Raw genomic sequence first — 13,953 nt, forward strand, 5'->3', positions numbered from 1 at the left:
TCCTGCAACACAATACATTTTCCTGAGGTGCCTAGCCTTTTGTTCCTCGATCAGCTGATGTAACGACCCAGCCGGTCGTTTCATGTGTTACCACTCTGTTTTCTCCATTTCTGCTTCTTATTGTCTTGTTTAGTTGTATTATATGTTATAAGGTTGGTTGGCTCAGGTTCGGAGAGATTTTGGTAAGGTTTGAGACACTTAGTCTCTTATGAGTAAGCTTAAGTTAGGTCAACATGATGTTGGCTTGTGTGAAAAAAGGGCTCGGATATGAATTCTGATGGTTCTAATAGCTTCAGTAGAAGATTTAGGACTTAGGAATGTGATAAGAACGTGTTTTGGAGGTCCGTAGTAGATTTAGGCTTGAATTGGCGAAATTGGAATTTTGGCGTTTTCCGGTTGGTAGGTGAGATTTTGATATAGGGGTCGGAATGGAATTCCGGGAGTTTCAGTAGGTCCGTTGTGCCATTTGGGATGCATGTGCAAAATCTCAGGTCATTCGGACGTGGTTTGATAGACTTTTTCATCAAAAGCGAAATTCGTAAGATTTTTGTAATCTTAGGCCTGAATCCGACGTGATTTGGTTGATTCGATGTTGTTTGAGGTCTTATAAAGATTTGTATAAATTTGGATAGTACTATTTGACTTGGTTGTGCTTTTGGTTGAGTGTCAGAGGCCTCGGGGTGATTTCGGATGGTTGACGGGAGGTTTTGGAGTTGAGTTTGGCAGCTGAAGTTTTATGGTTGCTGTCATAACTGCATCTATGGTTGGGAGGCCGCAGGTGCGACTCCCACAGATGCGGAAGCAAGCCGCAGAAGCGGCCAAGAGGGAATCAACTAGAACCGCAGAAGCGGCTAAGGGAGCGCATCTGCGATAGCGCAGGTATGGGCATTGTATCACAGATGCGGAAATGGGCTCATAAGTGAAAACCTTAGATGCGGTGTCTTGAACCACAACCGGGACTGCAGGAGCTCGTAATGACCGCAGGTGCGGAATTCCTGGGTCAGAAGGTATATATTTCACCCTTCGCATTTTTTGGCCATTTTTCTCAATATTTCATTTAGGATGAAGCTTTTGGGAGCCATTTCAAGGGAGATTTTCAGAGTGATTCATTGAGGTAAGGTCCTTAGTTCCTAAGCTCATTAATGGTGATTTTTATCATTGTTAGCATGAAATTTAAGGGAAAATCAGTGGTAAAATGGGGGTTAGGTCTTGGTTAGTTGGAGAGCTTTGAGTGGTGATTTAAGGGACCATTTGATGTCCGATTTTGGTACTTTTGGAATGAATGAACTCGTGAGTGGATAAGGATTCTATTGATGTAAAATTTGTTGAATTCCAAGACGTGGTCCCGAGGCTCGGGTTTGGTCAATTTTTGATTTTGTGTTCTAATTTTATTATTTTCGAGTGGGCTTGTTCCCTTAACATATTTTGATGATTATGAACTGATCTTGGTTAGATTCGAGGCATTCGGAGGCCGATTCGAGAGGAAAAGGCATCGCAGGCTAGAGTTTTGGCTTGGCTTGAGGTAAGTAACGCTTCCAACCTTGGTTATGCGAGTTTGAAACCCCAAACGATTTATTCTATGAATATTATGAAGGTGACGCTATGCCGAGTGACGGGCGTGTGGGCGTGGACCGTGAGAAATATGGCCTGGATCATTTTGTGGCACCGCTTAGCTACTTTTTTATGTTGATATTTGTGTTGTCATCATGTGATCAAGTTCATAAGCTGCAAATCATGTTAATTATCATGTTAAGGTGTAACGCCAACACTGTTGAGACCCGATAGGTCGTTTCTTGCTATCATGTCATTAGATTCATGTATATTCAATACTCAGTCCTGTTCATGCATATTATATCATGCCTCAGTCTCGATTAATGCTATTTGACATATCACTTCATTTTTCGGGCTTGTATTATGACATCTTAGCCTATGTGTGTGATACTGGAGAGTATTGACTGAGTGAGGCCGAGAGCCGAATATTGATTGACATTATGGGATTGGGCTGCATGCCGCAACAATGATATTGATCATGCCTTCATTAGCATTGATATAGTGCTTGGGATCAGAGAAGCCCCTCCGGAGTCTTTACAAACCCAGTGAGCGCATTAGATAATTACATTGAGCGATGGATCTTCCCTGAACATGGATCTGGTCCGAAGTACTATACCAGGAGATGGATCTTCTCCGAGAGGCTAGATCGGCCTGTGTCCTCAATACTAAATAACTGCGGTTAGTGATATATATTCCGAGATGGACCTTCCCTGGTTCGGATGGCCATATACAATACTGAGTGGTTGAGCTCTTGTGAGTGGAGGTTGTGGAACATTGATCATGCTAATGTACATTGGTACCTATATGAAATCTCTGAGCTTTGAACTCTTTTTGTTAATCAGTTGCATCTATTACTATTGAGTTTTATTTGAACTTTAAGCATGTCAATATTTCTGTTGTGTTAATTGTTATTTGTCTGTTAAGGTTTTGTCCGTCACTGCCTGTCAGTCCACAGGTTGGACTTGTTACTTACCGAGTTGGTATACCCATGTTACCCCCTGCACCTTATGTGCAGATCCAAGTGTATCTGGTCACGGTAGCGGTTGCTGATCTTCTTTGTACGGAATTCCACCGAAGATTGTGAGGTAGCTGCTTGGCGACCAAAGTTCCGCCTTCTCCTTCCCTATCTTCCTCTAGCTTTACTTATGTGATGTACTCAGACAATTCTAGATTTGTTTTTCAGACAGTTGTATTAGTTTGCTCATGACTAGTGACACCCGAGGTCGGGGTTGTACTTCTTTCCGCTGTTTTGATACTTCTATCTTTTATTATTGGATTTATGTTTAGAAATTGATGTTTTTTCTAAGTAAATAAATTGGGTAAAATAGAAAATTGGAATAAGTGGCTGTCCTAGTTCCACGATAGGCGCCATCATGACCGGGGCAGATTTTGGGTCGTGATAGCAGACCTATCCATTGCACTTTCATAGAAGGAAAACTCTTTGACCTCAACTATCGAACCTGCCTGGATAGAATAACATTCTCATCCAGTTGAACCCTGCTGAAGTCCAAAATATGTGAGTAGTCCTAAAGATACTTCCTAAGCATTGAAACATGGAATACCAGATGTACTACAGATAGGCTAGGAGGCAATGCAAGCTTTTATGAACCTCACCAACTCTCTCAAGGATCTTGAACGTACCAATATATCTGTAAGACCTCAACAGAAATGACAAACTATAAGACCTCAACAGGCATGAAAATCCCGAAGTTCAGGCTATACGTCGCATTTATAAGAGTCTCAAAAGGGCATACCCTCGGTGTAGATGTCTGAACTGTCACTCGGGATCGAAAATTGCTCCGGCCAAACACATATGACTACGGTCAAAATGCCTAATAAATCCAAACTAACGCGACTCGGGGACGCCCGACCATCGCTAAAAAAAATCGCTGGCCACTACTTCGAATATACTTTGGAAAGAACCGGTTAAAACAAGTTTCCCTCAACAGGCAAAAAAACGAGCTTCGACCACGTCGATTCCAAACCGCAAGGCGTCGATCTACTCAACCTACGAGCTATGAACCTTCCGAGGTGCTCAAAACAATGCCGATAACGACTTGAAATCGAGGTTCTCCGGAACCAACGACGGGTTAAGCAAAACTATAAGACCTTAACGAGCGAAAAACAGAGCCTACAAAAAGCCCATGGGCAAAAACAACATAAGAGCCATTGTCGCCAGCAAAATGAGCCTACGGGCCACACATTGAAAGGTGTCTACGACCAAACAGTGTAAGAGCCATTATCGCCAGCTTAATAATTCACAACTTGAGGATCAAAATGAGCTCGAATCGTAACTTGATTCGGAGACCGGATCTAAAATAGTTAACTATACAAGCCTCCGGGCCACATATTAAAAGGTCTCAACGACCAAAGTAGCATAAGAGGCACTATCACCGATCTAAAAATCGAAAGTACTTAAGGGTCAATTAAAGCTCGAGCTGCAACACGACTCGGAGACTGAACCCAAAATAGTTAAACTATAGCATGCCTAAGGGCACGACGTAAATACCACTATCGCCAGCCGAGTGAGCCTCTAGGGCACCAACCTGTAAGGTCACTTCGACCCGAAGCACAAAAGGCCATCATCGTCCGCCCATGCAGGCAGGAAAGAACTTGAGGGTCAATTGAAGCTCGGATCGCAATGCGACTCAGAGACTGGACCCAAAATAGTCGAAACAGCAAATGCCCAAGTGCAAGAAATAAGAACAACTACTACCTGCCCGCACGGGCATAGAAGATTTAAAGGCAGGCAACCTCGAGTCAAGACCTAACTCGGAGACTAGGCCTAAACAGCTGGGCAAAAAACGGAGGCCCCGACACCTACTCTCATCAATAATCACACTTAAAAGCTTCTAGGCAAGCCCGATAAATTCCGGACCTACAAGGATCCCGCCAAACTCCGAAACCAGCCCACCTGGTCAAAAACAATACAGAAAGAGATGCAGAAGAAATAAAGCTTCAAGACTCCTCTTATCTCACATACACAAAAAAGGGGCACTCCCCATCTACAAACATGCTATACAAATATCAAATACAAAGCGGGAAAATGGAAAAATCTACATTCTGCTCCAAAGGGCTACAACTTGCCGGATTCTCTCTTTGCGTCGTCAGCAAGAAGTGATCGCGCGTCACACTCGTCCCCCCTTGCTCGAGCCAATTCCTCCTAGAGAACGAAGCCCCTTGCACCGATCTCCTCAAGTATCTTCCTTCGGGATCTGCAACAAACATATTCCTCGATCCTCTTCTCCCGGTCGAGGGCTCACTTTAGCTCGGCTTGGGCGTCAGCAGCGTCCTTCATGCGAATCACCATCTCCCGATCAACCTTGGTTCGGCTTAGTGCCGCTTCATCCCGGGCGTCAATTATCTCAGCCCTGATCTTAGAGAGATCAGATTCAAGTTTCTCGATCATATCCGCTTGAACCTTGGCATTGTCACGAGCCAAGCGGAGTTGGGCTTCGAAGGCAGGGACCTTGGCTGAGGCGCCTGTCTTCTCTAAAGATTGAGCTTGCACCTGAGCCATTAGCTCGCCACAAACAGTTCTGACGCGGTCGATGAGGTAACCCAAGACCTCCGCCTTTTTCTACAGCTAATATACTAAAAGGGGGTTAACCTTAAGGTCAAAAGGGAGCAAAGCAAGAGCTGCAGAAAGTTACCTAGTCCATCAAATCGCTCTCGTCATTCGAGCTCCGGTACGCCTCATATCGCCAATGTAGCAACTCGACCTCCTTCTCCTCGCTAAGGAGACTAAGGGACTCGCCCTTGTCCAGAATTTTCTGAAGCCTGTCCCCTTGACGGAGCAGCTCAGACATAATACTATCACATGCCTGCACAAGGAAAGCTCAATAGAGGGAGGAGGACACGGAATACAGGAAAATTGCACCTAAAATCATCACGAAGTGAAGCCGACGGACTTCCTAGAAGTCAGAACATCCTCATGTTGATCCTGCCTCTTCGGCCCCAGAAGAACCGACCTCAGGAAAAGCATATTCACTCGGGGGAACCGCCGCCTGAGAATCAGATACTCCGGGAGCAGCAGACTCGGACAATGCCCTCTCCTCGAAGACACGGGCCTATTCGACAACACTAAAAGCTCCACCACACTGCGGGTGCCATCCCATTTATCACCATCGTCCCTCGGCTCGGAGGCCGACACCTCTTCCTCCCCTTCGAAAGAGCACTGCGCCATCCCAAAGAACCGTCCGATACATGCGAATGGCAAAGCCAGTACAAAATAAAGTAGGGAAATGTTACCTCAAATATACGAAGGCCAAGGCAAAGGCAGCGTGCACGCATACCTTGGTATTTCGCTCCCCATCTGGCACAAAATACAGCTCACCACCAACGCTCATGGCAAGTCGAATGGGTCACCAGCCTCCGAACCTAGTCGGGCAGGTCAAGGACTTCGCCCGGTGTCCATGAAGTTGCTGCAATAAGGGAGAAAACACTATTATTCAACTAATTTTTGCTATAGGCAAAATCGGAAAAAGCACCAGACGCTCTGCTCACGTGCATAATTCCACCTTTCGGGAAATGGCAAAAGCTCTACGGGGATAATGTCTACCGTCCGGACCCAGATAAACCAACCAGCCCACTCTCGATCCCAGTCCTCTTCTCGTCAACTACAAAGGGCGTGGACGAACGACATCTCAAGGTTAGCAGGCCCTAGTGATGAAAGGGCCGGTATAGCCTGACGAGGTGGTTAAGCGTAAATTCAAGCCCAGCCTTTTCCGCAAAGAACCTCATCATCAGCACCACCCGCCAAAATGACGGATGTATCTGCGCCAAAGTAACTCGATACTTCAAGCAAAAATCAAGCACAACCCTATCAAGGGGACCAAATGCGAAAGGATATAGTTATACGCTAAAGAATCCATCAATAGAGTCCGTAATACTCTCATTCGGGGGAAGAACATGCAGCGCTATCCCCTCGCTCCACCTGCAGTACCTCCCCGCCATCTCCAGTTGTTCCTCTATTATCAAGGACATCGTCTCCAAAGCGAAATCCCTCGACTCCCGAACGCCGGGAGCAGCACTCCCCACTCCCTGTCGGGTCGGCCCCGAAGTAGTTGCCATGACTATGGTAAAACTAACAGATTAGAGCAAGGGCATGCACAACACTTTTTGCGCCTGAAGAAATGAAGAACCTTATGCCAAAGCGGAAGGGTAGCTATCTAAAAATAGTGAGGTTTTGCATAGAAGCCGAAGCCGCCCCACATATATGCGAGAAGTAGCAATGACTCGCCTACCTAGAGTGAGCCCCGTGAAACCTACAGTCTCGATGCAGATCGACAGGGTGATATCCGATCCTGAAAGCATCCTTCGACGAGAAGCCAAGACTCGAGGAATCGTCCATATTATCTCCAATCTCGAGGCAGCACTCTACCTCAAGGATCCCCGCCAAAAAGAAGTCGGACTTTGGGAAGCTTTCAACGCCATCACTCGACGCAAAGCGGTACCTGATCTCTTGGTTCCCTTTCTAAAAAGAGGAATAAGTACAGGAAGCTCCGATCACGAAATCTTCACGAAGGTCCGAGGCAGCACCTGAGTACAGGAAACACCTCAGCAGAAGTCTATCCTATAGGTTTTAAGAAGGCTATCTGCAGCAAGATCAAAAGGGGCCCCCAAGTATCCAAAGCTAACCTTCATTCAGGATAACATCCTCGAAGGCCCCGAATTTCGGCAAATTCTCTACATACAACTCGGAAGGCCCCGACAGCCTGAGACTATCAGATCATTCAGGATCGGTCCGAGGTTCGACGATGGGTTCGAAAGAGAGCCGTGTCGATCGATAGAAGATTGAAAAGAAAGCTCGCGCCAGGAGTCACATCATCGGAATGACGTCGCCGAAAGGAGCTCAAGAAGTCAAGCATCAAAATCGTTTCCCATCACTTCGCTCTGGGAAACGCGGAGACTATCTATACATGGTGAAATCAGAGGATTTGATTTCTCGCTCTCAAGTCATTTCACAAGAATGCCTCCAGTCCTCGAGGACAGGAAGCCACTGCCGAGTTCCCAACCTCGGGTCTCGTCAAGGCCCGACTCAGAGAAGACGAAGATCGAAGCCAGGATTGAGGGGGAAGCTCCCAAGGCACACGGCTGAGTCTGACAGGGCCGGCCTATCCAGATCCTATGCTAAGGCATCGCATTAGGTCATCCCATCTCCATACTTTGTAATTAATGCCTACGTACTTGTAACCGAGTTCCTCTCCTATATAAAGGGGACTCACCCTACCTTGTAAAGGGCTGAGGTTGCTCCATTTTCTCAACAAATACAATAATCTCTCTCTCTCTCTCTCTCTCTCTCTCTCTCTCTCTCTCTCTCTCTCTCTCTTTCTAAACTCGCTCTCTCTCATTGGCCTGAGGTCACTTAATATCCATCGCTCTTCTACTTGTTCTTCATCATATAGCTTAGTATTGGCCATGAAGAGCCTTGTTTAATCATATCTTCAACTGTTATCCCATCCCCGACTATCCCCGATAGCTCGAACTCGACCCTGACGTCGACCTCGAGGTCCCCTATCGACCAGACCTATACACGGGCAGCAGGCCCTTCGGTTCGATTACTATCTCGTTTTAACTCGCATTCCATTATTAAACTTCATATTATCAGCATCAACTGCTCTAACAACTAACTCAAGAATAGATCACGTATTTTTAGACTCTCATTTACAAATTTAATTGTTGTTACCATTTTCACGGTAAACAGTTTTAATTATTGTTCTTCATTTATTGCTTATCATTGGCTATAAGGAGCTTTCATTAATTTTACTCCAACCGTTGGTCATACTTTGATTGCCTTCGATAGCTCCCAGTCGAGCTCCAAAATCGATTTTGAGGCCCCCGAATCGACAAGATTGAGGCCCCGATTGTTAGCCTATCGTTTTAATTATCACCCTATCCTTAACTCTCATTTCATTTCTAAGTCTCACATATATAGCATCAACCCCTTCACAACTAGCATAAAAATAGATCACGTATTTTTAGAGTCTCATAATCAAATATAATTGTTATTACCATTTTCACGGTAAACAATAACATTTGATATTTCTTATCTATTAAGTTAGTATATGGGATTTTGAGAGATATATATTGTCACAAATGTTGGAGGATTTTTACTAGTTACAGTCCCCAGAGTAGGGGTAAGGTCTGCGTACACACTACCCTCCCCAGACCCCACTAAGTGGGATTATACTGGGTTGTTGTTGTTGTTGTACAGTTCTTACCTCATTATTGCTGTTGTCTTTCATAATCAATTATAATTTAATATATATTGATTTATTGGACCACTAGTAAGTGTCGATATCAACCCCTCGTCACTACTTCTCCAGAGTTAGGCTAGATACTTACTTGATATAATTTATTTACGTACTCATGCTACACTTCTTCACTAATTGTGATTGTATATTTTTTGGTAGTTATTTTGGCGCATTGGCGCAGCTACTGGGGGACTTTATGGTGAGCTACATCATATGCCACGATCCGCAGCACACAAAGTCTCCATCATGTCCAATTATTTTATCCTGTCTATTTTATATTCCCAACAGATGTTGTAGTAGTCCTAGTAGATGGTCATTTACTTGTGACACCGGATTTTGGCATATTCTAGTAGATGTTAATAGTTTTGCATTAATATTGTCACTTTTTTTTATTTATATCTTACTAATATTGTATGTATCCATGATTTTAAATCATTATTTTCTTTATTTAATGAAACTTATGATTTCAAAAGTAATAAAATGAATAATTATTTAGATAGTTCACTGTTGGCTTGCCTAATGGTAACGTTGGATGTCATCATGGCCTATAGTGGGTTTTGGGTCGTGACATTCTTATACAAGTGTCACGTAAATGAGATGATAATCAAAAGCACATTTTTGTGATACAAGAATTTTATAAAAAAAAAAAAATCTTGAAACAATAGAATTTTTTTAAAAATATCTTGAAACAATAACATAACAATAATTCAAAATTCTTTATAAAAAGCAACTTTGAATTTGTAATACTCCTAGTTAATTAATGAAAAGTTGAATTAAGTTTAATCTTTTCCGAGCCTTAAGTTTTTTAAATTTGTATCGTGGCAATGTAACAAACATTTCACTTGGGGATTGGGATTCTACATTCAAAGTTCTCTTTCCAAAAGCTCTTAGAATATACTAAACGTACGTTTCTGATACCAAGTCCTTTTCAGTTTATGATAGCCATTATGTACAATTTTGGAAGGAATAGCCCTTTATCATTTCTAAATTCCCTTAATTGGTACTGCTAGTACTAGCGGGATTTATTTAAGAAAGAAAGCTACGTACACAGGGGGGACAATGTGGATAAGTTTAAATAACCTTAAATTATCTTCTAAGCAAAAGCTAAAGGGGACCAAAAGGCTTTTACATGAACGGTAAACCTGATCAAGAATTAGAGTTACCCTTTCATAATATATAGACCTCCGTGCATATTCTATTTCCAACTCCCAATTTGTGTTCATTAATTAGAATTAGAAATGTACTATGCTAGAATAAAGTAGTCAATGGCCTTGACCATTGAGGGCAAAACAGCGATAAAGGTAGAAGGCATAAAACCACCTAAACTATGAGTATTAGTGTATTTAGGGAAGAAGTCTTGGTTATCAGGTGTGAGGGAGTGTGGCAGGGTAGATTGCTGTTTTTCTTCAAATTTATAAGAAGTTCGAGATGGAATTTATATCTTTTCCCAAGTAATATATAATTAAAAACGATTAATAATAGAAGCACGTATTCCATCAACGTATCCAATAACCATTGAATTATTTGTATTTGTCGCGAAATATTGGTTTATATATTGAAATCTAGTCATACAATGTAGAATCCAAAACATATGTCTCGCTTAAATAGGAATTTGTTACCCATAATACCTTGGTCTATATTACTCCATTTTACAAATCTAATCTATTTGATTTTTATCGCTTGTCATTCAAAATAACTAATGTAATGTAGTAAAAAATATTAATAGCGAAACATTAAATTATCTTAAGTAAAGAACAATTTTAAGAGTAAATTTAAAGTGAAGTAATTGAAATACATCTTGCTTTCTCTTCTAAAACTGATATTTTCTGGAATTTTCCATATAGTTTTAAAATCCGTCTTACAAATACTGCTAAAAACAAATAAGATATGACAAGTAATAAGTTAAAGATAACTAACAAAAATCTAGAATTAATGTTTTTATTTTACTGTAATGACATAACTTGTTGGGATGCATTTTATAAAAAAGTTCATTCTTTTATAAGGAGAACGAAAATCAAAAGACATAAAGTAGCGCTGCTTATTTTAAAATGATGATTTTAATACTCTGCATATATTTGATCTCTTATATGTCAAACGCCTTTTTTTTTTTAATTCCGTCGTATATATTGAAACAAAGATAGTACTAGACATTAGTAGTTAGTAAGACAACTATTAGTACTACGGAATGTGCGATATCATATTATTAATGAATAACATAGCTATCATATCATTCATTATGTCAACAACAAAAAATAAATCTCACAGCTGTTGACATATGCATTTATTTTTTTTAAAGTAAACTGGACATATTAATATATTAAAGGCATTTATTACTCCACACTTGAAATAGCAAGCTCTCTTGACCCCATTTACTTGGTTCCTAAGAGCTTCATAGTACCCAGATGGAAGTCATATTTTTTATGACTACTGCTTCATCCGTACTAGTACAGTTTTAAGTTTACCCAACAGACTTCATCAAGATTAATTACTCGTACATTACAAGAAAAGGGACTTCTCAACTATAAACAATAATGAGAGTCCACACACCAAGTTTATATGGGTGTATTCATTTTGAAGAAGTTACGCAGAAATTGAAAACAATTTCCTTTGACTTCTGAATTAATAGTTTTGATTTTTGAGAAGTCAAGTTAATTGTTTCAATAAAAGTAAAGTAACTTCCTTTTTTGCTGAAAGAAGAAAAAAGAAATACAAGTACTCGTTCACACCCACTTAACTTTTACTAATAGTGGTTCCGTTATTCTAGTTCTGGACTGTACATGGGGGCCATAGTTTAAGGATAGCTCCAGAGACTATCTGCATCAGAATTTTCAGGTGATTCATCGTAAGATGTTGACTGATGCATCCTTGGCGGGCTAACAAGCATTGCCTCTGCCATTTCGTCCAGCAATTTTGGCATTCCAAAAATTTCCTCTTCATCCACAAATGTAGCTGCTACAGTAGTCGATGCCCCTTCATAATTTTCAGTTTCAGCCAGCACTTCATGACTATTGCTTTCTGAAATTGGAGGTGCTCTAGCAGCAGCAGCATTTGCAGCAGCAGCACGAATGTCCGTGGCCGAAAGAGAAGCCGGGACGGGGTACGAGTAAGCGGAATCTGGGAAATTTAAGGGAGCATCGGGACCTTTTAATGCCAAAGCTGCAACGTCATATGCAGCAGCAGCCATCTCAGGAGTGGAGAAGGTACCTAGCCAAATACGCGTAGTTTTTCGAGGCTCGCGAATTTCAGACACCCATTTACAGTTCCTTTGCCGAATTCCTCGAAAATTCGGATGCCTACGAGGTGATAGTACATTACCACTAGCAGAGCCAGTGGGGGAGAAGTTTTCTGAAGGGGGAGGATTGTCGCTTGGCGTAACGTCAAAGAAATGATCAGCCATGCAATACGACAAGTAGTGGAGATATTGCTACTTAGGCTTCTTTGGATATTGGATGATTGTGAGAGAGAATTTGGGCTATTTTAAGGTTGGACAGTAAGCGTGGGAATGTCGCGGATCACCTGCTTATGTTAAAACCCAATAAAGGCACTTGTTTTTGACATGTGCTGGCTTTGGAGCGCACACGTAATTGGGGCAAGCTAATAACTTAGCTGTTAAATGTGAAGCATAGCCTATTTCTAAATCAGGTACTTATGTCAGGCAATGTTTGCTTGTGTCGCACCAGGTGCCAACATCGTAGCTTGAAATTTTGAGTCATAAGAAATTTTAGCCAATGGAAAGCTAGAATTAGACACGTTATAAGCACCTTATGATGTCCATTTAATGTCTCATCACAATATTTTTTGATGAGGTCTTGCCCTAAACCGAATGAATTGTTGACCATTATATTTTTAATATATAAATAGACTTGAAAAGGGATATCGTATTGTCGCTGGGGCCCTGACAACTTCAGGAATTTGCCTACCAAAAGCATCTATAGTCCACTCGCTCCAATTAGAGTCTGAACTTTTGTTCTTTGCGAAAAATAAATAACACATGAATTTTTGCGTGAAAATTTTCCTTATTCAAGGAGGAATGATCACGATTCTAACTCTAGAATTTCTCTCATCAAACTTATCGAGCTGAGCTTATATTATTTTTGATGATTAACCAACATTTGCAAAAGAACCATATCCCTTGAAGTCTACTAATCAGAAGCTTGAATTTTTTTTCTAGTGCAAGTTGGGTTGAGTTGGACAAAATAATTTGTACTGACAATCGATTTTCTTGAATATGTTAATAATTTGGAAAATTCATGGTCCAACAGGATTCATTAATTATGAAAATAATTACATGAAATGAAAAAGCATATGAAAAAGTCTTTTAGGAGATATATAGAATCCTTTAGGATTTGTTTTCTTTATGAGGTAACCGAATTATTTTAGGTTTTAGAGCCAAAGTTGGTCGGCCTCACTTCTATGTAAAGTATCACGGTGCTTCTATTTGAGGTTAACGCTTCTATAGTTATTCACACAGTTTCAGAAAATTCTCCTAAGCAAATGGCAATCAAAGTAAGAATATGCTTTCAAGAATTCAAGCTGAGGATCAGAAGAACTTGATCCTAAAGGCGAAGTTGATTAAGTATTTTAGTATTTAGGTTGAGTCATTATTCTCAAATTGTGACCTATTTTGCTTATTGAGAAGCGTAAACATAGTTTATCAAGTCTGAAGAGTTTGTTTTACTTTCTAGATTAGACTTTATAGTCATAAAAAGGGTACCTACAATTGGGTTGATCGTAGGGGTTAAGGTACTAGAGTTAGTCCCTTTGGTTATTGAGTTTTAACCTAACTTCTCTTTAAAGTTAGTGAAGTTTTGAGGCAAATCCTAGAAGGGTAGGTAATATTTTTTCCTCCCTCGAGCAAGGATGTTTTCTACGTAAAATAGCCTGTGTACTTCAAATTTCGCATTTCATTAAGTCTGTGTCAGAATAATTAGGTCAAAGAACCAGGTTCTTTGAAATATAAAAATTTGGCAAGACATACTTCACCTCCCTCTTATGTCTAGATGCGTTCTAAAATAACAATTGGTATCTTAGCAACAACTTTCAAAGTAAGGCTAACACCTTAAAAGGACTCGAGATGGCTACACCTCCAGGAATTCAAGAAGGACAATCAACTCTAAGGCTATCCACTACTTAATGGAAAGTCATA

At 41.1% G+C, this 13,953-nt stretch overlaps 1 protein-coding gene across 1 annotated transcript; it reads right to left on the minus strand.

Moving 5' to 3' along the window:
- Nucleotides 1-11,398: 11,398 nt before the first annotated feature.
- Nucleotides 11,399-12,242, minus strand: LOC104239462 (ethylene-responsive transcription factor ERF027-like). The gene has a single exon (XM_009794097.2). The coding sequence runs from the start codon at nucleotides 12,202-12,204 to the stop codon at nucleotides 11,599-11,601; it is 606 nt and encodes a 201-aa protein (XP_009792399.1). The 5' UTR covers nucleotides 12,205-12,242; the 3' UTR covers nucleotides 11,399-11,598.
- Between the last annotated feature and the right edge of the window lie 1,711 nt (nucleotides 12,243-13,953).

The sequence above is a fragment of the Nicotiana sylvestris genome, chromosome 5 (genome assembly GCF_000393655.2).
Source record: "Nicotiana sylvestris chromosome 5, ASM39365v2, whole genome shotgun sequence".
Taxonomy (NCBI): Eukaryota; Viridiplantae; Streptophyta; class Magnoliopsida; order Solanales; family Solanaceae; genus Nicotiana; species Nicotiana sylvestris.

Bases quoted from the DNA above. Each gene is read 5' to 3' on its own strand.
- LOC104239462 (XM_009794097.2), bottom strand. From the start codon at position 12,204: ATGGCTGATCATTTCTTTGACGTTACGCCAAGCGACAATCCTCCCCCT.